This window comes from Thrips palmi, unplaced genomic scaffold, assembly GCF_012932325.1.
Source record: "Thrips palmi isolate BJ-2018 unplaced genomic scaffold, TpBJ-2018v1 HiC_scaffold_1, whole genome shotgun sequence".
NCBI lineage: Eukaryota > Metazoa > Arthropoda > Insecta > Thysanoptera > Thripidae > Thrips > Thrips palmi.
In genome coordinates, this window is record NW_023144620.1 from 2,425,236 (window position 1) to 2,450,555 (window position 25,320).

The 25,320-nt window shown below is 52.6% G+C and overlaps 3 protein-coding genes across 6 annotated transcripts in view; 1 reads left to right on the forward strand and 2 right to left on the reverse strand.

Annotated features, from left to right (window-relative positions):
* Positions 1 to 396: 396 nt before the first annotated feature.
* On the reverse strand, positions 397 to 4,402 carry LOC117654523 (ribosomal oxygenase 1-like). Of its 3 annotated transcripts, none has more exons than XM_034401211.1 (11): positions 4,264 to 4,402; positions 3,416 to 3,671; positions 3,295 to 3,343; positions 2,910 to 3,224; positions 2,637 to 2,811; positions 2,296 to 2,552; positions 2,009 to 2,222; positions 1,667 to 1,913; positions 1,457 to 1,577; positions 1,178 to 1,370; positions 397 to 1,074 (listed from the first exon to the last, which is right to left on the reverse strand). In XM_034401211.1, exons 2-11 carry the CDS (start codon positions 3,666 to 3,668, stop codon positions 952 to 954), a joined length of 1,947 nt encoding a protein of 648 aa, XP_034257102.1. In that variant the 5' UTR covers positions 3,669 to 3,671; positions 4,264 to 4,402; the 3' UTR covers positions 397 to 951. The 3 variants fall into 3 exon arrangements, with proteins under 3 accessions (XP_034257102.1, XP_034257112.1, XP_034257121.1); XM_034401221.1 differs by lacking the exon at positions 4,264 to 4,402 and adding an exon at positions 4,122 to 4,248; XM_034401230.1 differs by lacking the exon at positions 4,264 to 4,402 and adding an exon at positions 4,061 to 4,083.
* Positions 4,403 to 4,597: 195 nt separating this feature from the next.
* Positions 4,598 to 8,157, forward strand: LOC117654514 (translation initiation factor eIF-2B subunit epsilon). 2 transcript variants are annotated; one of them, XM_034401191.1, is made up of 12 exons: positions 4,598 to 4,807; positions 5,205 to 5,329; positions 5,497 to 5,682; positions 5,772 to 5,955; positions 6,056 to 6,300; positions 6,388 to 6,507; positions 6,579 to 6,756; positions 6,834 to 6,978; positions 7,056 to 7,271; positions 7,356 to 7,633; positions 7,730 to 7,879; positions 7,989 to 8,157. In XM_034401191.1, exons 1-12 carry the CDS (start codon positions 4,685 to 4,687, stop codon positions 8,049 to 8,051), a joined length of 2,013 nt encoding a protein of 670 aa, XP_034257082.1. In that variant the 5' UTR covers positions 4,598 to 4,684; the 3' UTR covers positions 8,052 to 8,157. The 2 variants fall into 2 exon arrangements, with proteins under 2 accessions (XP_034257082.1, XP_034257090.1); XM_034401199.1 differs by having other exon boundaries at positions 4,599 to 4,807; positions 6,603 to 6,756.
* The window catches only part of LOC117643129 (neurogenic differentiation factor 2-like), a 79,889-nt gene continuing 62,658 nt past the window's right edge, over positions 8,090 to 25,320 (reverse strand). The window contains exons 3-7 of the mRNA XM_034381826.1: positions 12,478 to 12,740; positions 12,385 to 12,393; positions 11,980 to 12,150; positions 11,654 to 11,878; positions 8,090 to 11,562 (exon numbers count right to left, since the gene is read on the reverse strand). Of these exons, the coding sequence (XP_034237717.1) occupies positions 11,044 to 11,562; positions 11,654 to 11,878; positions 11,980 to 12,150; positions 12,385 to 12,393; positions 12,478 to 12,740 (1,187 nt within the window). The 3' untranslated portion in view covers positions 8,090 to 11,043. The remainder of the gene's footprint in view (positions 11,563 to 11,653; positions 11,879 to 11,979; positions 12,151 to 12,384; positions 12,394 to 12,477; positions 12,741 to 25,320) is intronic.

The following is a 25,320-nucleotide window of genomic DNA, read 5'->3' on the forward strand; positions in this document are numbered from 1 at the left end:
GTCAGTTGAAACACTAGAAAGAGATTTACCAACCTGCCAATTCATGGACGATTATCTGACCAACAGGCTTATCATGATCATCTAGAGCGATGCCTTAATTGTCCTCCCAATGCAATGCTCCATCATGTACAATTTTCTCTTGCAGCCACACAAAATTAATGAAAGTTAGCGGAGTACATGTGACTACAATGCCTCAATCTAGCATATCCAAAGCCACAGATAGAAGTTCAAAGACCTATAACTAAAGATATAAAACGTATTGTATAAAATATCAAAGGCTGAACTTGCCCAATTCAAGTTACAATCACATATAGAATAGATCCACTGAATAATACACAGTATATGTGACATGCTGCTATAGAGGCAAGACGCATAAAGGATGAGTAAAGAGACAAATTTATGTTAACCTTTTTAATTAATTTCTTGTGAGAACAACATTCCTGAGTCAAAGTATGTTCAGAAAAGCAGAACAATAGGCATGATTAAAAAACAACAACTTAAGACATCTTCATACCTGACAAATAGTACATAGGTACAGGTTAACATGAGACATACTAAATAATAATCATTTTCAAGAAATAATCACAGCACGGAACATTATAAACTATCTTAAGTCTTGTACAAACCGGGAGAAGATGAGAAACAATTGTGTTCCACAGTCAATCTTTAAGGCACATTTACTCACAGCATATTTCTCTTGCCTGAGGAATCTACTTCACGTGTCATACATAAAAGGTTCCAGGAGAAAACATAATTCAAAATATTGAAATGAAAAATCTGTGTGGGTAAATCTGTCTTTCATTCATTCATCATCATCAGCAGCCAAAAATTAACACACAGAACATTTCTATTGCATGACGAATCTTCACATGTTATACATTCAAGGTTCCCAAGAAAAAATAATTAAAATGATTCCAATGAAACATCTGTGAGGGCAAATCTGCCTATCACTCATTCATCACCATCATCGTCAGAGTCTTCATCATCAACATCACCACCATCATCAATACGAACAGGAAGGGGTTCTTGAGTGAGAACAAGGGCACGTTCCCACAATTCAGTAGCTAATTGTATCTGTCAGGAGAGAAAAAGTAAAGACTCATTAGTAACACAAACAAAACTACTTTAACCACAGCTGAACTACAATAAATCTTAAAAAATCAATAAATGTTCACACCTTATCTGCATCATTTTCTAGAGGAAGCTCATAAATGGGAGTAAATTTAGGGTATGAAAGAATTAAATGTTCAACTGCGGGAGCGAAATGAACAGGAATCTCAATCCACTGAATATCTTCCCCATGATACTCCAATGAGTTTTCCATAGAATGATAGAGTTTTACACAGTCAGGTTCTTCTTCAGAGACCAACCTGTAAAGACAAGGCAAAAATTGCATTATTACTGTACCAGCAATTTTTTTAAATTTTCCTTAGTTGGAGACTTAAAGTCAACTTACCTCAAGACATTGGAACGAGTGAGTCTGAGAGGAGTCTCAAGTGCTAATATGACAGCTCCTTGGCACTGGCCATTTTCCTTCATTCTATCACTGTTTTCCAGCACTGAACATTTCTTTTCGGCTAAGAAAGAAGAGACAAAAGTGAGACCAGGCTAGGCAAAATTAATAAATAACCAAACACAATGTGATTGGTCTCAAACAATGCCATACCTGATGACAAGCACGGTGGAAGTGCTCCATGAATGTAATCCTTGGCTAGCTGATCAGAGGCTGCATCAACAGGGGCATAGTCAAAAAGCTTGCTGAACAGACGCTTTAATTTCTTCATAATGGCCTTTCTTTCAGGTGATTCTGAATCAGAATGAACTGCTCCTAAGTGATTCAATACATCAAGTGGCATGCCCTTTCTAAAGTCTTCATCTTCATCAATTGCGTTAGATAAAGCTGCTGGAACAAGCTGAAATGGACATGCACATACGTCAGAACAATACTGAATTTTCATCAAGTGATTTTCCAAATGACATCAATTTGGAATGGACTATTTTAACCAACCTTCTCTAGCAGGTCTGCCCAAGAATTTCTCTGATAAGCTGATATGGTTACATGCAGGGAATGCTCGCCTGGCACAGTGTTTGCCTGATGAATAAAGCCCCGAGGGAAATATAAAATGTCCCCTGCTTTCAAGTGGACTTCAAGAAGTGGTTCACCAATTTCTTCTTGAGTAAAATTAGGGCTAGATGTTCTAGGCAATGTTTCACTTGCATCCCTGCAAAGAAGTTCAAACATCAGATTCTACAAGAGTTCAAGTTCAAGTGAGAAGTAGAAGAAATTAATCGGACCTTGGAGCATATACACGCCACATTTTGCTGCCTTCAATTTGTAGAACAAATGCCTCTATGTCATCATAGTGCGGTGCAAATCCTTGGGAGTTGGGGGGAGTGAGGTAAGCATTGCTCCCAACAAAAGAACCAAACACTTCCTGAAGCCTTGTATTCAGCTCTCTCAGTTGAGCATGATAAGTCTGAGGGTTCAGCAGACGTATGCTACAACCATTGCGATAGTAGTCCCACACTACTGCAGCATGGGCACGTCCAGTCTATAGGCAATCAAGATATAAATTAAGGGGATACAAAAAGTAGAGTGAGAAAAGCCTGAAATGTAACAGAAAACTAGGTCTCACCGAATTCAGAGTTTCTCTTTTCTGATTAGTGTATGATGTGATGTCAATATTTTTTCCATACAGAATATTATTCTTGCGCAGCATAGCATCAATGCCAGCTGTTGACAAAAGACCACTGTAGTAGTCACGGTTTTCTTCTCGACCAATGTGGACAGGTCTCTTCTCCCAATAAAGACTACATGCAATAAATCCAACGGGCACTTAGTAATGAATCACAAAACAGGAGGGAGAAACAAATAAATTGAGGAATTAGATAAGATTTTTAAAAAATACCTGAAGAAATCCTCTTTGCTGATTGGGTCCATTAACCATGAGAAGAAATTTTCAGCAATCTGTACACTGCTTTCAGAGCCTGACAAAGAAACTGATTCAGATTCTGAAGCTTTGGAACCTGACATCGACTGGGCTGGAGAAGAGGCATGTTTCTTAGCCTTAGAAGAAACAGCAGGATGCCGGTTTCCTTTCGCAATTGAAGACGAGTCTTCCTTAGCCACTGACAGCACCTTAGTGGGAGAATCTCTTTTGGCCCCAGAAGATTTCTGGTTGGATTCCTGTACACTTTTCGGACTATCGTCAGATTTGCTGGTCCTGCAGAATGAACATAAATATAAGCAAAGAGCCAAACTTAAAATGCACTTCATTTCATAGTGGTACTCACTTCTTTTTCTCCTTCACAGAGCCATTGTTCAACTTGGTCTTTTTCGGTGCTGATAACAAAGGAACAACAATTAATGAACGAAAATAAATATACGAAAGCTCAAATAAAAGCCAGGCCATACCTTCGACAATAGTGATCATTGGTTCCTTTCCGCTGACTGCAGTTTGTTCGGCATCTTTACCAGAGCTCCTCTTCGAATGTTCTGAAGCAGCTTCAAGTAACTCACTGGCAGCCAATGTATTAAGCTTGAACTGCTTTCGTTTAGCAATCTTTCTCTTCCTTTTCTCTTTGAGCCTGGCAGCATTCTCTTGCCTCTTATCAGCATTATTGAGCTGATACACTTCGTACGCTGACATTTCCGAAACAGCTACCATTTTCTGTTGACAAGTTAAAAAATTCACGGGCAAGTCAAAGATAGATAACAATTTTCCCACTAACCTTTAAATCTAAAACAACAGGGGTTGCTGCTGGGCTCTAAACAGATATGATTTGAGATTGTGCAGCTTGAACAGGTGTAGGGGAGCATAGAGGCATCAAGGGGTATGGGCGGCTGACTGATTCCGAGAGTCGTTTTTGTCGCTCTGTCTCTCTCGCACCAAAGAACACGCCCCATGAGTGGGAGAGAGACAATGGGACGAAGACGACTCTCGGACTGCAAGTGGAGGGAGCATCGGAGCTGCGCTGCGCGTATTTAAGCGAGAGCATCCCGTCTAGCCTTGATCTGAAACGTAAGATGTGAGGCAAACTAAAGATTTCCATTTTCTACCCGGTAAACGAGATGAGCTACATCCCAAAACCTTTCGGACAAGCTTTAAAATTGCCGGCACCTCTCGAAACACGTGTGGTGGTTTTCGCGCTTCAGAGAGGAGAGTTCTCTCACAAACAAGTTACGTTTGAGAACAGGGCAACATGCGAAACGAAGTTAGAAATTAAGGTCAGGGAGAATCTTTCACTGCGACGAAAACATACTTGTCAAATAGATCTCTGAACTCTCACAGGAAAATTGCACAAATAAACTTCACAAGCATCAAACAACCAAACGAAACAACAAAACCTAAACTCAATTGCAATATGGATGTTGTTTTCATCTCTGCAAAGCAACAGAAGACTATCAATCATGAGAAATTCATGATTCGCCTAGCAGTACCACTCCCGCAAAACGAAAGTGTCTTGACACCTGAAATCTGCCAAAGAGTACGTCAAAGCAATGTCAAACCATAAAAATACCTTCCAATTGTCAACCAGTGTTTTCCACTTTTCCATGCTAAGCGCAGATCTTGCGCACTTCCGAGTGGACCCTCCGTTCTGCACTTTCGCACGTTGGCAAAATTGCCCTGCCAGCATCGCCACCGGAATTTTGTTATATTTACATTTACATCACTCGTCCAATATGTCTCGCAATAAATCTAACAAGGATTTGGACTCTTTGAAGAAAGAAGATGTCGTCCAAGCAGTTGTCGTTGCTGACAATTTCAGTGATGCCTTTGTTCCTTTGACAAATGAAACTCCATCGGTGAGCTCTAAACACATAACCTCTTAACATTTCATCATTTTTGTGTATTAAAATTTATCTAAATTTTCCAATGATTTCTGACGACTGAAGTTTGATTTTACCCATTTCTCGAAATACTGAGTTTAATAAAACCCATTGAAATGTGAGCACAGTTGTGGCATAAATATCCACAGCTGACATATGGTTTCTTTTCTTGTTGTAAGCAAAATAAATAGAAATTGGAAATGTGTTTAAAAATTAAAATTTTACAATATTACATCCACGTAGATCTTTTGTCTAGTCTCGTATTATGGTGGCACTTCACCTCACAGAACCTTCCAGCTTACATCGTCTCATACTCATTTGTTAACCACTCACTTCTTGTATTGTTCATTTGTGTATTTTTGCTTTGTTTCAGTGTTTGCTGCCTTTAGTGAACACTTGTTTACTCGATCACACTCTGGAATGGCTTTCGAATTCTGGAGTTCAGGAAGCTTTCTTGTTTTGTAGTAGACATGTTGAGAAAGTCAAAGAACATATCAGGTAAGTAAATGATAATACTATGAGACTCCTGCAATTTTGGGTTACCTTTGACTGTATGTTTGCTATGTTAGTCATCTTTAAGACCTCTGAAAACATCTCTCAAAATTTCTTCTGGTCTCAGCGATTTTGACTCTGCTTATCGTCTTCTGATTCAATTTCTGTTGCAGGAAATCAAAATGGGGTGATAGCACCAGCCCATTGTTATTGAACACGATTGTTTCTGAAACATGCCTAACTCTGGGAGATGCTATGAGAGATTTAGATGCTAAAGGCCTTATAAGGGGAGATTTTATACTAGTGATGGGCGATACTGTTGCCAATGTCAACTTGTTACCTATTTTGGAAAAGCACAGGTACGATTGCAACCCAGTGATTCCTGTTATTATTGGTTATTGCTGTTGTGGACTTAATATGAAAGCATTTTTGTTTATCCTCTATTTAGAAAACTGCAAAAGGTTGATAAAGGGCTAGCAATGACTGTTGTTTACAAATATGCTGGTCCATCCCACGTTGGCCGAGCTCCTCAAGATGATGTACTTGTGGCTGTCGACAAAAAGACCAGCAAAATATTATTTCATCAAAAACGCATTGCATCAAATGACAATAAGAAGGTGCACATACCTATGGTAAGAAAAAATCTTTCATAATCTCCATTGCATCTTGGTATTTTAGTTTATAGTACTGTGCTTAGTGGTACCTTAAATTATTTTGCTTCATTTCTTTCAGGAAGTCATTTTAGATCGCCCCTCAATTGACATCTATAATGATGTAATAGATACTCATGTTTCAATTTGCTCTGTATCAGTGTTGCCATTATTTAGTGACAATTTTGATTTCCAAACTCGTGAAGATTTTATCAAAGGTCTTTTGATGAATGAAGAAATTCTTGCAAGTTCACTTGCTGCTTATTGTCTTAGTGACAGAGAATATGCTGCATCTGTCAATAGCTGGCACATGTACAAAAATGTCACGTGAGTAAACCTTGATTATTTTTTTATTCAATTTCAAAAATTTAATAAAGAGAAACTAATTTATTTCTTTTATCCTTTAAATTCTAGGCAAAATATGATCCATCGGTGGACTTTTCCACTTGTGCCAGACATGTTCACTAATGAGAAGGAAATATATCAGTACCTTAGAGGAAATGTCTACAAGCAACATCCTGTTACTCTTGCAAGGTTTCTTCTTTCTTCCTGTTTTTATGATACCGTAGTTTTGTGCTTCTCTGAATCTGCAAACCAAACTTCAGTGTTGAATGTTTTCTGTATATCAGGAGCAGTATTATTGAGGATGATACTGTTATTGGTGGTGGTTCAGAAGTTGGAGAAAGTTCTACTATTCGAAGATCTGTTGTCGGTCGCAATTGTCACATTGGGAATGGTGTGAAAATTGAAGATTCCTATGTTTGGGATGGCTGTATTATCAAGGTACTCTTTTGTATTCTTGGGCACAAAACACAATCTGAGAATTCTACTTATACTATTCATCTTTTTATTTGTTACAGGATAATTGCACTATTCAAAGGTCTGTCGTAGGCAGCAACTGTGTTGTGGGTGAGGGCTCTGTTTTATCTCAAGGTTGTATATTGGGTCAAGGAGTACAGTGCCCTCCTGGTTATACGGGCAACACCCGGCTTCAATCATGTCAAGGTACGGCGAGGGATGTGCTGTGCTTTCCATTGATACATCCTTTGTTTTAACTCGGCATTTACATTTCTGTTTCTTAGGTGATGATGATGATTTGGATATGGTTGGGGATGCTGCGTATATTGTGAAGTTGGACAATGATGATTCAGACTCAGAGGATGATGAAAACCAGCAAATCTGGAGTGATTTGTATTGTAGCAACCAGATTGAAGAAGTTGATGGTGATAGCGATGAGTCATCAGAAATGAGTGATGAAAGTGATCGGTCTATATCACCAGTGCTTGATGACACAAAGTGTAGGTTCTAGTCTTTTTATTTCTGCATTTTAAAAATTAATCCTTTTTCACTTATGTATGTAACATGTCAACTTATTTTGGCAGTATTCTACAATGAGGTGGTGGACTCCTTGAAACGTGGTTATGAAGATAAACTTCACTGTGATAACCTGATTTTGGAAATCAATTCCTCTCGTTATGCATACAATGTTAGTATGCGAGAAGTGAATTTACTTGTAGTGAAGGCAATATTGAACTTGCCTAAATTGGAATCTGGTTCATATTTACCACAATTGTGGCCACTTCAGACTTACTTCATGCCCATTTATAAAAATTACATTAGAAACCCAACTGCACAAATTGATTGTTTACAAGCATTGCAGGTATGTTAGGATAGAGTCTAAGTGCTGCGGGTTTGTGAGATGGTGGATGGTTGGAAGTCTGACTCTCATCTCATTATTTTATTCCTCCCCCTTCAGGAGCTTGCGATGGCGGAACAAGAACTTTTAACTGCTGTCCCAAAATTACTCAGTGTTTTGTATAATCAAGATATCTTGAATGAAGAAGTTATATTAAAATGGCATTCTGAATTAGAAGGAGACTCTGAAGCCGAAGACCTTTACAAAGTGGTAAGTTCATGTACTGTATAGACAGTTCTTTTTTTCATAAAAGTAACTTTTTGTTTGTTTGATTTGTATTTTATGCTTTGGAGACTTCACAAAGATTTTTCTTTCACAGGCTGGTCCATTTATTAAATGGTTAGAAGAGGCTGAAGTAGAGTCCGAAGATGAGTCTGACTAATTTGTACAGTGTGATAAGTGTGTCATTGTTGGTAAGCCACTTGAGTCTTTGTGATTATGACAACTATGTTTTGTCATTAATAAAAAGGCAAGAGGAAACAACACAACTTTTTTGTTCATTGTTTAATTTTCCCCATCTTTCCCCAATCATGTCTACAGAAAATTCTCAAAATCCAACCAGTTTCAAGATCTGCAAGATCCAAATTGCTCTGTGGTAAATCTACTTTTTAAATTTGCTTTTAGTGTACGAAGTTCAAACACTTGACAGTTCAAGAACACATTTGCGTTAAATAGTACCCATTTCAAAAATAGTATTAACTTCATTCACTTTCATCAAAAATAATTCTGCAACTAAATTTTACCTTAAACAACCTTTGGTGCATCGCTCAAGGTAGCACTGATTTCTACAGAAAACAGATTCACAAGTCACTGGCCATTCAGAGGATTCATGCACAGTTGAGAACCAAACTTCAACGTTATACTAGTCTCAATCTCAAGGTTTTGCCTGGATGCCATATCATTCCCAAAAAAACAACAACAACAACAAAATCTTTTGCCACTATGAAATAGCTGAAATTTTAAAAAAGCCTATGTTCACAGATTTTTGTTTGGATTAAGTACTTTCCCATATTAAAAAGAAGCTACACTTTTCACTTGCATTTTTCACCAAGTCGGCAAAGTGAATATATTCACCCTTCTAGTTGCTAACTTTTACTGGCATATGAATAGCTTTGTCAGCCGAGTCTAAACAGTGTGATATAGAGCTAAGAAAAAACAAAATTGTTTTTCTGTTGTTTATCCTCTACAAGCTAGTTTTTGGAAAGAAACATGATATTTTTTCACTACAGTTCAAAATTCATGAAGCTTATCTAGGAACGTAACAATTTAATTAATGTGACCTAGTTATTTGTACAATTCTACACTTTGATAGAATAAATATGTATACTTCAACAGTTCGTTGACTACTATCTCTTGCATTGTTCAAATTAAGATCTAGAGGCAAGTTTCAAAGCATACTCTAATCACTTGTGTTGTCGATGTATAGGGTACTATATCCTGCTTAGTGCCAATGGAGAGGATCATAAGACTGGAGTCAGGAATGGTTTGACTACAGTATGTTAAAATGCTTTTGCTTCATCTTCTCTGCATGCATGTGTGACATCAAGGCACACATTTTCACCTCAAATAACTTTTTAAAACAATGAAACTTTTGATGCTTCAACATCATATTTCTACTTTTCCCATTATTTTAAAATAATGGTATTTGTTTTTTAATGACTTAAAGTTGAAAAATCGCCAACTACAATATATTAAGACAACAGCAACAAGAAAATGAAATATTTACAAAAACAAAAACACTAACATAAAAGAATCATGACTGATTTTTTTTTTTTTTTTTTTAAAGAAGCAGAAGCAGAAGCTATATGCTGTACCTAACACCTTTGAGCCTGATTGATGAGTGTATTTCACTTGCAGAAGAAAAATTTTGCATTGAGTTTCTCTGATTGTCCGTGCAGTCTAAGCGAAAGTTGAAGGTCAATATTCTACAATCCATCTCATTATGAGAAGGTGCATAGTGTAACGTTTTTGTTTTGGATAGAGGAAACCAATACTTACAAAAATAATCAATGACTCTTCACAAAAAGGATCAGAATCCCTGTGTTTCATTGATTACTATGCACAAAAGCTGAACACTCTTGCATGTATTGCATAACTTTTCTTAACGTCTACCATCTGTAATCACTAATAGGCTCTAGTTCATTAATTTTTCATTTTTGCAGTAAACTACCTTCTTGAAGAAACTGTTGCTTAAGCGATATGAAAGACATCACTATCTACATAGATATTTTTGTTTCTGCCAAACCCAAAATCTGCAATTCCATTTCAATCATCATTTTTATTGAGATGGCAAAACATAGGCATACTAAACTCCTTATCATGGTGCGTCAGTCTCTTCCTCTCCACAAGGGACAAGATAGAGCTGTCCAGAGTTCAAATGCCCTGCTATCTCAACTTTCCTGAACTCATCTGTGCTTCTTGGCACAGCCCCATCATTAGTTACTTATTAGTCAGCATTTATTCTCATATTTACAATAAGGAAAATACACCCAATTGAGCTCTAACATATCAGATACTATAAGCGTATACTCATTTCAAATTCTAACAATTTTTCTATGGAAAAAATCACATCAAATTATATCTTTGAACTAGGTTTAATTTATACAAATTGCATTTAGTGCTTTTATAGTAAATATGTACATAAAACCAATTAAAATCTTTATATTTACACCTATAAAACAACATATCTTTTAAAATGTATACTTATCTCACTTGCCCTAAAATACTTGGACATTATTTGAACTTATGACACTTGTGATCTTATTATAATTACGCATAACAAACTTTCCGAGTACCACTAAGTCTCCTCCAATGATTTATGAGGAGCTTGCGCAGTGTCGTAAAATAAGAAAGAACAAAGACAGCAAGGTGTAGCCACAACAAGCTTACTACAATGCCAATTGAACACAGTGGATGTTGGCGTCCCTGCTACTTCCCTAACGGTACTTCCCCAATGATCCCCTAGATAGCTACTCTATATGATGGCCTGGGCTTGCATTTTATTTCTAGCAAAGGTTTCCAGCGGTCATCTTCTCTAGCCTAGACTAGGTAGGGGTGTATGTGCACGAGAACGCAGAACGCAAAACGGCGACGTTCAAGTCTCCGCCTCACGAGAGGGGCGGTCCGTTTTCCGTCTAGACTGGGGACAGATTGGACAGAACTACGACGGCTGGTTAGCAACGGCATTGCCTTGCACCGTTTGAGATACAACACATTTTCCTGGGAGCAGAGAGGCACTAGGCAAACAAGAAGCTAGGTAGAGCGTAGAGACAGCCTAGGACGAATTCCCTCTCTTTTGCTAAGGGGACAGTTTGACCGCCAGCCCGGCCAGCTCGTGAAACTGCACGAGTGCATTCGCTCTCTCCTTGCCCACCTCAATCTTTCCGCCACTGGACGTGCAGTTGCCGTGAGGCGCCCACCGCGCCCACTCCGCCCGCAGCGGCCGTGGTCAGTGCACTTCTGGGGCAGCTTGTGGGCGTGGCGGGAGCGGCGGGGGCCATGGTGGGCTCCTCGCCGTACCACTCCGAGGGCACCAGCAGCACGGGGTCGAAGGCCAGTATCTCATCCGGGACCACCGTCTGGCCGACCAGCGCCTCCACCACGTCCACGTCCACGTCGGGATCCACCTCGCCGTCCGCGTCGCTCGAGTTGTAGCCCGAGTTGTACCCGTCGCCGAGGCCCGAGTCCTGCAGCACGAGCGCGTCCTGCAGGTTCTGCACTCCGCAGCCCGCGGTCACGGCGGGCACGGCGGCGACCGCGGCGGTGGACACGGACACGGACACGGAGGCGGGCACGGACACGGCGCTGACGCTGCTGCTGGCGCCGTCACCGCCATCCGACGGGCAGAGGTCGAGTCCCATCGACGAGTCGGAGAGGGGCAGCTTGTCCACGTACTGCAACAATGCGCACAACAATGCAGCACAGCAACTCTCTCGGGCTTCCGCCGCTCCCTTCGCCGGGCCAACACCGCCAGCCTTGCCTTACCTGCATCAGGTTGTTGACGACGCTCAGGTTGTCCTCGTCCATGCTGCTGTCCAGGTCGAGCACGGACAGCGACGACGGCGCGGGCACCACCTGGTTGCGCTGGTTGTTGCGCATCTCGTTGATGGTCTTGGTGAGCGCCATGATGTAGTGCTTGGCCATGGTGAGCGTCTCGATCTTGGACAGGCGGCGCTCCACGTTCACGTGCGGTATGACGTTGCGGAGGGCCTGTCGGGGGACGCCGAGCGGCAAGCGTCGTTTAGAGAGACAGTCTTAGGGTGTCGTGGCAGGGGTATCACGGCGAGCGCCAAATGAGAAGCAATGTTCACCTGGAAGGCGTCGTTGAGGCTGTGCATCCGCATTCGCTCGCGCTCGTTGCTCTCCAGGCGGCGCGCGTTGCGTTCGCGCGCGTTCATCGTCGGCTTCCTCCTCCTGGAGCGGCTGGACCTGGCGGAGCGCTGTCGGGAGCCGGCGCGGCCCGCGCCGTCACCGCCGCCGCCCTGGAGTCATCATCGGACGTTGACAAACGTAAACCTCAATAAAAACAGTTTGCTTTTGCGAGCTGTCATTACCGATCCGCCGGACGGGCGCGAGGCTGCCCTGGCCGCGGCGCGCGCGGATGGGGCGCGCATGGGGGGCGGAGACACGTCGCCGGCGCGGCCCCGCTGCCAGCGCGCGCCCTGCCCGCCCTGCCCGCCGCGCGGCGAGGAGCCGCCACCGCCGGAGAGCCCCGCCGACGCAGCCTGGAACCGGAAACGCAAAGCGGTCAGCACAACCCGACCGGCTGGTGCTCTGCAGCACGCCGACGAAACAGAACAGGGCCCTACCTGGCCGCCTCCGGACTGCGCTGGCGGCGGCGAGGGCGAGTCCGGAGCAGACGAGGGCGTCGGGGAGCCCACCGAGCTCAGAGCCTCCTCCATGTCGTCCAGGTCAGCGTCCAGGTCCGCGTCCAGATCCGCGTCCAGGTCCGCGTCCAGATCCGCGTCCAGCTGCCAGTCCTCCTCGATCCAGGAGCGGCCCGTCAGGCCGCCCGCGAAGACGCCGCCTCCGGCCACCGTGAACGTGAGGGCTTCCGTGCCTGGAACAAGGCCTGCTGGGGGTCACGCCGGGCCGTCGCACAGTGGTTTTGCCAGAAGACCGGTGGAGGCGGCCAAAGGTCTAAACGCGTTTTGAGTCCTAAAGTAGCTATGGAACCGGACGTGCGACCCCACCAATCGATGGCTCTCCGAACGAGGAATCCATTGGTAGGGTCACACGATCGGTTCGAGTCCTGTTCAGCGACTCTGGAGCTCAAAACGCGTCTAGAAGTTTTGACCGCCGGCGCTGGACTTCTGGCGAATCCACGGTGTGTCGTGCGCATCGTGCGGAATGCCGCAGAGCGCCAGCACGTCGACAAAACAGCAAAACAGAAACAAAACGGAAAGCGCCCGAGGCATGCATGCCGCCCGGCCGGCCAGATAGGCCGCGCGGATGACACGGCCCGGCCCGGCCCGTCAGCGCCGCAATATCGGCATCGGTTCTGCCATGGCGCCGCAGCGCTGCAGATCACACAATGCGGATATCCCTGGTGCGGGGCAGCGTTCGTTCGTTCGTTCGTTCGTTCGGCATTTCCACAACACAAAAGGCCGAAAAGGCCGAAAGGCAGCGCCGCATCACGGCCATCCGAATCATTTCACCGCGCGGCCGATCGCCGGAGAGAGCGCGGCCGCGCCTCATTAATTCGAGCCGCGCTTGCACTGCAGTGTAGCCGTGAGGTCTATTGAGTGGATTTGTTAGCAGGACATGCGCGGCGTGTTCTTGGCCGGGCGGCCGCGGGCGCCGACGCAAGGCCTTGATGGATGGCCGTTGTAGTAATTAATTCGCATGCTCCACATACTGCTCGCGTCATCGATCTGATTTCGCGTCCGCTTGTGTGTGTGTGTGTTGTGTGTGTGTGTGTGTGTGTGTGTGTGTGTGTGTGTGTGTGTGTGTGCGCGTGCGTGCGTGCCTCGCGGCCTCCACTGCCGCGACGTCACGGCCTCGACGTCACCGCCGCCGCCGCCCGCTTTCGTCAGCACACTCGAATCAATCATCGTCCACCGGATGCAGTTATCTCGAAATTGACGCGAAGCGAGGAGCGAGGAGGCCGCGGGGCCAACCCGCCAGTGGCCGTCGCGCTGTCTCTGTCACACACCCGGGGGTCGCGCCGACGCCCCGCGACAGAGACGCCCCGACTCTCCGGCGAATCAGCGCTGTCGACCCCCCGGCTAATCTCCGCTAATGAAGCCGCAAGCCGCCCAGAGAGCGATCGCACTACCCGGAAAGCGACGGTTGCATTCAGGAAGGGCGCAACGCGCGGCAACGCTCGTGCGGGCGAAAGTGGTTTGCTCGCTCTGGGGACGGTCCTGCAAGGTCCGCGCCCGCCAGCCTTCGTCCTTCGCCCTACACGCCTTCCTCCCGCACGGCTGGCTGGCTGGTGGGCCGGGCGCGGCGTCTCACAGTGAGCCAGAAGACCGGCGGAGGCGGCCAAAACCCTAGAGGCATTTTGAGCTCCAGAGTCGCTAAATGGGACCGAACCGAACGTGTGACCCCACCACTGGATTGCTCTCCGAACGAGGAATTCATTGGTGGGGTCACACGCTCTGTTCGAGTCCTGCACAGCGACTCTGGAGCTCAAAACGCGTCTAGAGTTTTGGCCGCCTCCGCCGGTCTTCTGGCCCACTGTGCGTCTGGGCGGCGGTCGTCGGGCTGGTCGGCCCGATGAGGCTCCCCGTCGCCCTGGCAACGCAGAAGCGCCCAGCGCAGACGTCAGAGGACTTGGCGCCAATGCTCAGCAGGGTGTCAGGCAGGGTGCCGCTCGGTGCCGCCTGCCGTCTGCCGCCCCACCCGCGGCCAAGCGGCCCAGCAAGCGCCTCCCACCAAGACGGCCAGGGTGCGGACGACCAACACGTGGCTCGGGTGTGCATCGTTTGTCTCTCCTGGCCGAGGGGGAAATCACTCTTAAAAACTGTGAACCGACTACTCCCTATTACGTTTATTACGCTATTACAGAAGGCTTATTACGCTCGAAAATATCCAAATTTAGGCTAAAATCGGACCTTAAATAGGGCAAATTATAAAAAATTTGGCTATTAGGCTATTACTATTACGCGTAATACTAGGAATCGGTGACCCGACTATTACGCGAGTGCTTTCCCCCTCGCTCCTGGCCAAATTCACCTGGCCGTGAAAAAAATCAACACGATAAAGAAAATTTCTGCAGAAGAGGGCACCCCGGCGAACCAGCCCTCCCCTGCGCTGCGGCTCTGCTGCTGGGCGGCCGGCCGGGCCCCTGCGAACGGGCGGGTAGGCAACCCCAGCGACTCGGCAGCGAGCGTGTTGCCTACCCGGCGCTCGGCGGGCGCTCCCCGCACGACCATTGCCATTACCATTAGAGGCTGGACCGCGGCTAGCGGCGGCCCATTGCCTTTCGCCTTTTAATGCGGCCGGTGCCATCGGCCTGCGGTAATCCGGGCAGGTGTCGCGAAGGCCGAAGGCGGCAGCGCGGCAGGCAATCTTTATTATTAGTAATTTGATGGGCGTGTCTTTTAATATTCGACGTGTGTGCCGCCGGCCTGTCATGGCCGCGCCGCCCTTCAAGGGCTTATAAGGGGCATAATGGGGGAGGGGGAGGGGGGCTCTACATTGTACAATGCAAACAGGGTGGCAACAAGTTGCTCGCGGTAGAGACCCACTTACCGCAGAAAAAAGTAGCCATAAATTATGAAAATGGCTTCAAAACAAAGATAAAAAAGACGTGTTGAGGCTGAAGGCCGCCGCCGCTACTGAGCCTGCTTGAAAAAGTGGTTTATTGATCGAGCGAGCACCACAAGGAGAACAAGCAGGGCAGGCAGTGTAGGCAGCGCAAGCAGGGCAAGCGGCGCAAGTAGGCGAAAAAAGCGGTGCATAGCATTACGGCCCTGCGGGGTCCTTGACGGCCAGTAAAAGGACCTTCGCAAGGACCAAGGACGCGCCGCCGGGCCCAACTTTTAATTACGACCGGAAATATAATGTATGCATGACGTCGCGCCTCTTCCGGTCGCCCGCTAAGCCTGGCGGGGCGAGGCGGGGCGGGGCGGGGCGGGGCGGGGCGGGGTGGAGCCGGCAGGACTGAGATTTATAATCCGGCTCGGCACGGCACGGCTCGGTTCGGCTCCGTTCAGCGCGTGTGCATGGTCTTACCGCGCGCCGCGGGGAACTTTGTTCATCGCGAATGGCATACGGGGTGCCCCCGCCCCCGCCCAGCCCTGCCCCTCCTCCCCCCTCCACTTTGGCGCGCTCGCGCCGAATGGCTGCGATAGGCTCGGCAGGCTGGGCTCGGGGTCAGTGGGTCATCAGAGCGAAGGACACGGCGAGGACGGACGGGGCGAGGCGAGTCCCATGCGTGTCGCTCACTTTTGGAAGGACAGCGAAGAGGAAGAGGACAGGAAGGTGAAGCCGAAGCCAGTGCCCCCCCCCCCTTCCACCCGCGCGGACGGACGCGGACAGATGGGTAGATGGGTAGATCGGGGGCTCAGAGGATTACACGTGGCTCACGCGTGTTTGTTTGCATTTCCGATCAGCAGAACGTTGCGTCCTTGCATGCGTCCGCACGGCCTGCCCACCCTTGCAGAGCCTGCTTCGGCGCCGCACCAATGTTTAGAATATCCTTTCGCCAGGGGTGGGGGTGGGGCCGCCCCTCCTAGGATGCAGCGAGGAGGACGCGCGGGCAAGGGGTAGGGAGAGGGGGGTGGGTAGACAACTGAAGCCTCTCTCGATTTGCATGCCAAATCTCATTACACATTTCCCGCGTAACGCGCGCATGTACCGAAGGGTCGGGGATCGTTCGAGTGAAAAGGGCAGACGGGCCGGGAAACGGTTAAGAGAAACAACAGTGAGAAATGGCTCCGGTTCAAATCCCCGACAACTACTTTTTTCTTCAATTTTATTTGGGTTTTGTTTCCGGTTTTAAGAGTTGAAACGTGTGCGAGGTTCGATCGCCGACGCGGTTTCAATCACCAACCTGCAGCATCCTTCATCGAAAGGCGAGGGGCAATAAGCCAGCGTCGCTGGGGCCGAGCGAGCAAAAAGCACGTTGTGGACGCGGCGGGACGCGGCGGGACGCGGGCCCCGAGACTCATAAACTTCTCTGCTGGTCTCGGAGTATTCATCCGCACGGCGAAGGCGGGGCGGGGTGGAGCGGGGCGGGGCGGGGCGGGGCGGGGCGGGGCGGGGCGGGGCGGGGCGGGGTGCGGCGGGGTGCGGCGGGGCGGGGCGGGGCGTGCTTGCTGGCCGTGCCTCGACCACTTCAATCGGCCCCGCGGATTCCCTGATTCCCTGCCTCCCGGGATCTCGGATTCCGACTCGGCGATCATCAGATTAGTGCCGCCAGGGCGTCCCCGCCCTCCCCTCCCCCGGCCAGTCCCGACTAGCCTGTCCTGTCGGCGCGACGCTCTTGCCTAATTGCCGAATTGAAACCGATCCGTGTTCGGATCGTGTTTACAGTCTGGGCGCGCGAGTCCGGCCGCAGACGGCCTGCTGCGAGTTTAGTCCTTGGTCCGGGCCGCCGCCGAGCCGCCAGCCTCCACAGGACTTGTGGCCGCCTTGCCGAAAGTGCGGCCGCCCCCGTGACCGCCCCCGCGACCGCCCCCATGAACGCCCCTGACCGACTTGGCGACAGTCACACCCATTAGGCTATTAGCATGGTTCTTGCCGCGGCGACCTCGTGACCCTCATCACGGACGTCGCGGACGTCGCGGACCCCGGCCACTCGAAACGGCCATCTTTGCATGGCGTCGGGAAAAAAAATCTCACGCCATTTATTTTTTTCGAAACTTGATATTGAGGAGGATTGATTTAACAGCGCGCCTGACTCCAGGGACTCTGCGCGCGACGCGCATGCGGCCGTGGGAGTCGGATGTCCCTTCCCTTCCCCTCCCCCTCTTCCTTCTCTATGCAGCGCCACTGAGGCGGGAGGGACGCTCGCTCCGCTAACTTGTTGATTTCCCTCGATCGAGTCCGGGTGTGGCCGGGTATGGCAATTCCACACTACGCTGAACATGATCCTCTTCGGCAGCCTTTCCCTGGTAATGAGAGCGAGAAAGAGGGAGGGAGAGAGAGAGAGAGAGAGAGAGAGAGAGAGAGAGAGAGAGAGAGAGAGAGAGAGAGAGAGAGAGAGAGAGAGAGAGAGAGAGAGAGAGAGAGAGAGAGAGCGAGAGAGCGGCGCCGTCTTCGTCAGTCGGCTGCCAATTTGGCGAGGCGCGCCTCCTGATGACAGCAAGGCAACCAGCCCGAAACTTTTAACCAGCGCATCTTGCGCATGTTGAACGAGGCGGCGACGTTAAGTGGGCGGGAGCGCCTTACAAAACGGACACGATTAAGTAGAGTGAATTAACAAGTTGGTTACAGATGAGGCGGTCCTTGAGAGGGTGGGGCGGGGCGGGGCGGCCGATGGCCTGGAAGCTGTTAAGGCTAATTGGGCAAATGCTCAGTCGGAAGTCGTTCTGCCGGCGATCGCTCTGGCGGCCGCCTCGGCCCGCCTCGGCGCCCCGACCAAGGGCGGCGCTGCTCTGCCAAGGCCCGGCCGGCCTGGCCTTGCTGGTGGATCGAGCGACGCGTCGTGCATGTCCAATGCGCCGCCCGACGCCCTGCCCAACGCCCTGCCCAACGCCCTGCCCATCGCCCTGCCCATCGCCCTGCCCAACGCCCTGCCCGACGCCCTGCCCGACGCCCTGCCCGACGCCCTGCCCAACGCCCTGCCCATCGCCCTGCCCAACGCCCTGCCCGACGCCCTGCCCGACGCCCTGCCCAACGCCCTGCCCGACGCCCTGCCCGACGCCCTGCCCAACGCCCTGCCCGACGCCCTGCCCAACGCCCTGCCCATCGCCCTGCCCATCGCCCTGCCCAACGCCCTGCCCATCGCCCTGCCCATCGCCCTGCCCAACGCCCTGCCCATCGCCCTGCCCGACGCCCTGCCAAACGCCCTGCCCGACGCCCTGCCCGACGCCCTGCCCGACGCCCTGCCCATCGCCCTGCCCATCGCCCTGCCCGACGCCCTGCCCGACGCCCTGCCCGACGCCCTGCCAAACGCCCTGCCCGACGCCCTGCCCGACGCCCTGCCAAACGCCCTGCCCAACGCCGTGCCCAACGCCCTGCCAAACGCCCTGCCCAACGCCGTGCCCAACGCCGCGTCGGCAACCAGGTCCCTGTAAACACGACAGGCCGCCGGCCAACCCCAGCGCCGAAATGGTGCCACTGCATGTGTGCCCAGCCAGCGCCAGCCCTCTCCCCTGCCGGCCAGGTCACCAGGGCGGCAGTGCCGCGGCACACGGCAGGCCGGAAGGGAGGCGCACGTCCGGGGAATCCAAATCATCGTTTGACGTGAGCTGCAATCCGCGTGCCGTCCCCACCACCCCCTCCCCCTGCCCCTGCCCCACTCCTCCGCAAGGCCGCCGGCCGCCGTGTTAATGGGTTTGCAGGGGCGACGCCGGTGTGAGGTTGCCGTACACCGGCGACGTGCTTTTGTTTCGCGGTGCTGCCGGGCTGCCCCGCTCATCTCCCTCTTGTGATTTTTCAAGACAACCCCGAGCGCTGCTCTTCGCACCGGCCGACGTGTTGGACGCAGCGTGGTACAACCGTCGCGGACACCGGCAGCACCAGGCTCCGACACGCACTTCGGGGTCCTCGTTCAATACCCGAATAAAGACACTTTTCGTTTTTCAATGGTTTCCCTGCTGGATTCCACACCGTTTACACGCCCCTGAAAAACCACGAGAGGCCCGAGAACTTGCAGCACGACCCACAGTGGGCCAGAAGACCAGTGGAGGCAGCCAAAACTCATACGCGTTTTGAGCTCCAGAGTCGGTAAGCAGGCCTCGAACCGAACGTGTGACCCCACCAATGGACTCCTCGTCCGGAGAGCAATCCATTGGTGGGGTCACACGTTCGGTTCGAGTCCCGTTTAGCGACTCTGGAGCTCAAAACGCGTCTGGAGTTTTGGCCCCCTCCACCGGTCTTCTGGCCCAGTGCGACCCCGCTGGGCGTAGCCTGGTCTAGCCCGGGGGTCACAGCTGGAAAAGATTGGGTGGCCGAAGCCATTCGCATGTTGTTTCTCATCTCCGGGAGCTGGAGCCTGGAGCCTGGAGCCGCAGCCGGCCGGGCCAACACAAACACGCCGCGGAGCGGCAAGCGCGGCGAGCGGCAAGCGTCACGGTTAACAACTAAACTCCGTGTTGACTGGGCCAGCCATTCTCCACGGCAAACAAACGACTCGGAGGTTAGGGTGGCGACGTGAAGGCGATGTGAAGGCGAGCCAACATTCGTCTTGAAGGCGTGGCGGGGCGGCGGGGCGCGCGGACAGACACATTTGCACTCGTGAAAGCGATTCCACTCCTCGACCGACCGTCCGACCCCCCGACGGGGCCCGACCCGGCCCGGCCCGCCTGGGGCCTGAAGGGATCAGTCATTCAAGCCACAGGAAAGAAAAATAGCTGTCGGGGTGTGGACGCTGCCGAGCCTCGCTGTGCTCGGGGCCCGGGGCGGTGGGGCCCGGGGCGGGCTGCCCCCAGGTTGACGGAGATTACACGAGGAGGCGTTGGTTCAGGGTAAGGTGACCGGTGACCGGTGACCGATAGAGCGGGCGTGGGTGGGCAGGTGGGGCGGTGGCGGCGCGTGGTGTGGAGCACACACTGCACCTCATCAAACTTTCTTCGCCGCTCCCCTAGACGCCCCGCGCCTTGTTTAGTGGCCCGCAGCCCTGGGCGCCGTGCCGTGCCGCGCCGCGCCGTGTCGAGCCGAGCCGAGCCGCGGCGCCGCCGAAAGCAGGAGCAAAACGTGTGTCGCGGCCCGGCCTAACTACTGCCAGTCCCGAGGAGGAGTTGCCACCGCACGCCGCGCTGCTCCACTCGCAACTTGGGGCAAAAAGAGATCGCGGCACAGTGGCGTGGCACAGTGCGCTGCGCGCGGCACGCGGCGGCACGCCCCGCACGAGACCCAGCCAATTTGCAAGGTCGTCGCCTCTAACAATTGTGATGCCCGTTATTCCACGAATCTCGTATTTCTACGCAGCTGAAGTGGGTCTGTCGACCCACACCGCGGTGGTTAGAGAGGCATCGCGCTCCGCTCCCGCGTCCTTCAACGGGGAGGCCATGCACAGTGGGCCAGAAGACCGATGGAGGTGGTCGGAATCCCGGAGGGGTTTTGAGCTCCAGAGTCGCCAAACGGAACTAGAACAAAACGCGTGACCCCACCAATGGATTGCTCGCTGAACGAGGAATCCATTGGTGGGGTCACATGCTCGTTTCCAGTCTGCCGAGCGACTCTGGAGCTCAAACCGCGTCAAGAGTTTTGGCCGCCTGCGCCAGCCTTCTGGCCCACTGTGGGGCGTAGCAGGGCGTCCACGCATTGGTCCACTTGAGGCCATTTGGGAGGCGGAGGCCCACCGGTTTCCCATTTCGTAGCCCAGTGCCGCCCGGCCGCCACTTCATGGCGTTATTAATGCGTTCGATGGGCGGGCGGACAGACAGACAAACAGACAGACAGACAGACAGACAGACAGACAGACAGACAGACAGGCAGACAGACAGACAGACAGACAGACAGACAGACAGACAGACAGACAGACAGACAGACAGCTGGCGCTCTGGTATAGCGCCTGCGGACAGGCCAGCCCGCAGGACACGGCTGCAGTGACGTTGCCTACGCAGCACGGCGCCCTCCACCGTAAGCCGAGGCGGTGCCTGGCGGTGCCGGCATCCATCAGCCTAGTCCCTTCAGCAAAAGCCGCTTTCCTCGCGTCGCCTCGCCTCGCCTCGCCTCGCCCGGCCGCGCGATGAATGAGGTGCCGCGACGGACGCGACGGACACCGTCTCTCTGACGCACTCGGCGCACTAAACATGCTCCCTCTGCGTCCTCGCGCTCGTCCTTCCAGTGGGCGGGCAGCCGAGCATGCGAGCCATGCGAGCAGGCCCACCACCTGCGCCTCGACGCACAGTGGGCCAGAAGAACGGTCTAAATCCCCGACGGGTTGTGGGCTTCAGAGTCGCTAAACGGGACTCGAACCGAACGTGTGACCCCACCAATGGATTGCTCTCCGCACGAGGAGTCCATTGGTGGGGTCACACGTTCGGTTCGAGTCCTGTTTAGCGACTCTGGAGCTCAAAGCGCGTTTCGAGTTTTGGCCGCCGGCGCCGGTCTTCTGGCCCACTGTGCGGCCAGGACGAGGCTGCGCGACGGCGGCGTGCCCGGCACTGCGTCCGCGCGTCCGCCAAGCAGCGGCCGCGCTGCTGACGAAAAATAAAACCGCCGTGTAGATAAGGGTAGATAAATATGGAGTGTGACGGTCGTCCCTCTCAGCGCCCGGCACAGCTGACCCCGTTCCCACAATTCATCGGGCGGGGTGGGGCGGGGCGGGGCGGGGCGGGGCGGGGCGGGGCGGGGCGGGGCGGGGCGGGGCGGGGCGGGGCGGGGCGGGGCGGGGCGGGGCGGGCGGGGCGGGGCGGGCGGGGCAAAGGGCGAGTGCCGCACAGGAGGTGAGAGTGACACCGTTTTTCAGCGGCGAGGACCGAGGACTCAGGGCCCGGGGACTGCTGAGGGGCACTTCTTCCAGGAGGACAACCGCCACCTGTGAATGACAACAGTCGTCGCGGCCCTGGCGGTGCGGCGGTGCGGCAAGCTGCCGCTGGCGGCGGGGAATGTTTTATTTTCCCGCGCAAACCCTCGCCTCGCCTCGCGGCCTGGCTGGCGGTGCTGGCGGCGGAAGAGGAACTGCGGTGGGAGCGCGCCCCGCGGCACGCCGCAAGCCCGCCGCCGCCAGCACCGGGGACCCTCAGGACGGGCTTAAGGCATTTATTGGAAACCTGGCGGAAAATGGAGAATGGAAGCAGATTCAGAATAGGCCGGCTGAGTAGCGCGGCGCCGCGGGGGGCGGTGGCGGTGGCGCGGGGCCGCGCGCTGAGGGGGACGCAACTCCTGGCCAACTTTATTGAATTAGAGCGCTGCATACAGCGCGGAGGCTCGCTGGAGGGGTGCCTTTGCTTCGCTGTGCTTCGCTGTGCTTCGCTGTGCTTGTACCTGCGAGACTGTGGAGACTGTGCAGACTGCGGAGACTGCGAGGCCGGAGAGTCGCTCCCTGCCCCAGCCGAGAATGCATTTCCGATTCGAGGTCGAATCGTCGTCGTTGCACTCGATAATGGCTCGAAGTCGTTTTTCACCTCGAATATTCACCAAAATCGAACGATGGATTTTATATCATAAAAACCTTGGACAGACTGAGGGGACTTAATCGGCTTGAAGTCGATCTCGAATCGACACCGTTTTAAAAAGTACATATCGATGTCGAATCGAGGATTTTCTACCTTCCAGATGAACGTCGATTCGACCCCGAATCGTAAATGCATTTTCGGCTGGGGATGAAAACTTGGCCGAGTGCGCAACTGCGCGCGCAGGGGCCGCTGGGGACCGACGACGCCCCCTGGACCCGGCCCCAGGCCCCGGCCCCAGGCCCCGGCCCCAATTCAGTTTTGGCGCCATTTTTCCTCCCTGACTAGCTGCAGTCTCCTGGCTCAGTGGCCTTGCCAGCGCCCGCCAGCCCCGCCAGCCTTGCGGTGGGGCCACGCTGCGGGGACCGGGCTGTGGTGTGGCGGCGTGTGATACGGCCCCCCGCCGCCCCCACACCCCCCCCGCCGCCCCCGCCGCCCCCCGCCGCGGCCAATGGACCGCGCTTCATCGAAGGAACCGGCGACACACACTGCTGTAAAACGGGGGCATGGTGGCGGTGGAGCGCCAACCTTGAACTCGCGTGCGCCCCCCGACGAAAACAAGCGGACAAGGAGGGCAACAACAACAGCAGCAACAGCAAACAACAACAATAACCACCAGCACCGCCACAACAGCAGCAGCAGGAACAACATCCATCGCGAGATTGTCCGCGAACCCTTTGACGGGTACCTCGCCTTGGCTGCGCCTTGGCCGCGCCTGCACGACGGCATCGCACGGCCCTCTCAAAGAAATGAAGGGAGGCGGAAAGACGGAAAGAAGCGATGCGACAGCCTCACGATCCACAGCCTGCCGCGGCCTGCCGCCGCGTGCCGACAGCTTTCCCCGGGGCTCTTGATGCATCGTGTGGCTTGGCGTGCTTCCCCACCCGCGTCGACCGTGCCGTGCCGTGCCGTGCCACCGCGTCGACTGTGCCACCGCGCCACCGCGCCACTGAGTCTCATGCCTCCAGCACATAGCCACAACAGCGTTATTTGCTCCGACGCGGAGTCAAGGGCTAAGCGCCGTGCCGTGCAGTGCCATGCCGGGTTATGCTCGCACTTGAGACAAGCGGCCAATAAAAGGGCGTAATCAAGCGCGGGCAACGCTGAGCGGCCCGGCCGCTGCCCGGCCGCTGCCCGGGCGCTAAGAGCCGCCCCAATTGGGGCTTAACAGCTGCCGGCCTGCCTGGCCGCCTGCCCCGCCCCGCCGCCGCCATATATGGCAACAGGAAGGAGGAAGTGCCATTCAATCCCCTTCATGGCCTTCATAAAATCTTTCAGACAAAAAAAAAAATATTTGTTTTTCTCTGGGGATTTGAACATGGGTCTTTCGACTTGGGAATCGGTGCGTCAACCCTCGCGGCCACTGTGTCTGCTGGAGGCGGAGTGGCCGGAGGGCCGGAAGTGTCCCCAAGCCGGACTACTTACTCGGGCGGCCGGCAAAGCCTCCCGCGCGACCGCGGTGTCCAGTGCTCGCACTGCTTCCGTCTCGGTCGCGGACCGCCGCGGCCACCGCAGTGGCGGCGACTACCGGAGACTTTCCGGCGACTCCCGGTGACTCCCGGCGACTGCTGGCGACTCCCGACCTCAACGCAGACAGTCATATTTGGCATTGGCACCCCGGCGAGCTCGGCCGCACGCGCGCGCCCACTGCGGCCCACTGTTTGTGGGCACAATACATTCGCTTCGTGGGGATCGTCCCGGCAACCAGGCGTTGATATGAAAATGTAGGTACGTGTGAGTCTGTGAGAAAGAAAGAGGAGGGGAACAGAAAGAGAGAGCGTGTGTGTGGTGTGTGTGTGATGTGTGCGTGTGTGCCAGTGGAGTCCAGCCAGGCACTGCAGGCGATTCACAAGCCAAAGGCTGTCCTTCCCCCACCCCTGCGCTCCCCGCGCCGCCCACCCGAGTAACCTGATCCACGAAAGCCTTTCCCATCCCGAGTCGTCGTCGCGGCGTCCGTCCGTCCCTTAGGCCTTAATGCCCCCGCATCCACCTCCACTGCAATTTCCGCCTCCCTCCTTTTCACCCCCCTCCCCACCCCTCCCCCTTTTTTCCGGTCCTCTTGATCATCGCGCCTGCTACTTTTTCCAGCGCGCCGCCATGCACGACGGGCCTGACTCCAATCTGCCGTCGTCTGTCCTCGCTCGCGCACCGATCCCCGAAATAAAATGAAATAAAATAAAGTGAAATGAAAAAGCAATAATTGCGTTCCTAATTACCGCCCTCCTGAGCAGCGTCCTCGCCGCCTGTCCCAGTCACACACATTCAGACGTGTCCTTCTCACTCACACACACACACTCAGACACACACACACACGCACACACTCTCACACACGAGGCTGATGGGAACTGATGGCGCCGCAGTAACGCGACACAGAGCAGAAAAGAAAACGAGAGGAGCAAAAAAAAGAAGCTTTTC

What these genes read in the sequence shown, in the direction of transcription:
- LOC117654523 (XM_034401211.1), bottom strand. Translation starts at nt 3,668, where the DNA reads ATGGTAGCTGTTTCGGAAATGTCAGCGTACGAAGTGTATCAGCTCAAT. An exon ending in GGGCAGACCTGCTAGAGAAG is followed by an intron (nt 1,914 to 2,008) that starts GTTGGTTAAAAT and finishes TGTCCATTTCAG; the next exon opens with CTTGTTCCAGCAGCTTTATC. An exon ending in TCCACCGTGCTTGTCATCAG is followed by an intron (nt 1,578 to 1,666) that starts GTATGGCATTGT and finishes CTTCTTTCTTAG; the next exon opens with CCGAAAAGAAATGTTCAGTG.
- LOC117654514 (XM_034401191.1), top strand. Translation starts at nt 4,685, where the DNA reads ATGTCTCGCAATAAATCTAACAAGGATTTGGACTCTTTGAAGAAAGAA. An exon ending in AGAAGGTGCACATACCTATG is followed by an intron (nt 5,956 to 6,055) that starts GTAAGAAAAAAT and finishes CATTTCTTTCAG; the next exon opens with GAAGTCATTTTAGATCGCCC. An exon ending in CCGGCTTCAATCATGTCAAG is followed by an intron (nt 6,979 to 7,055) that starts GTACGGCGAGGG and finishes TCTGTTTCTTAG; the next exon opens with GTGATGATGATGATTTGGAT.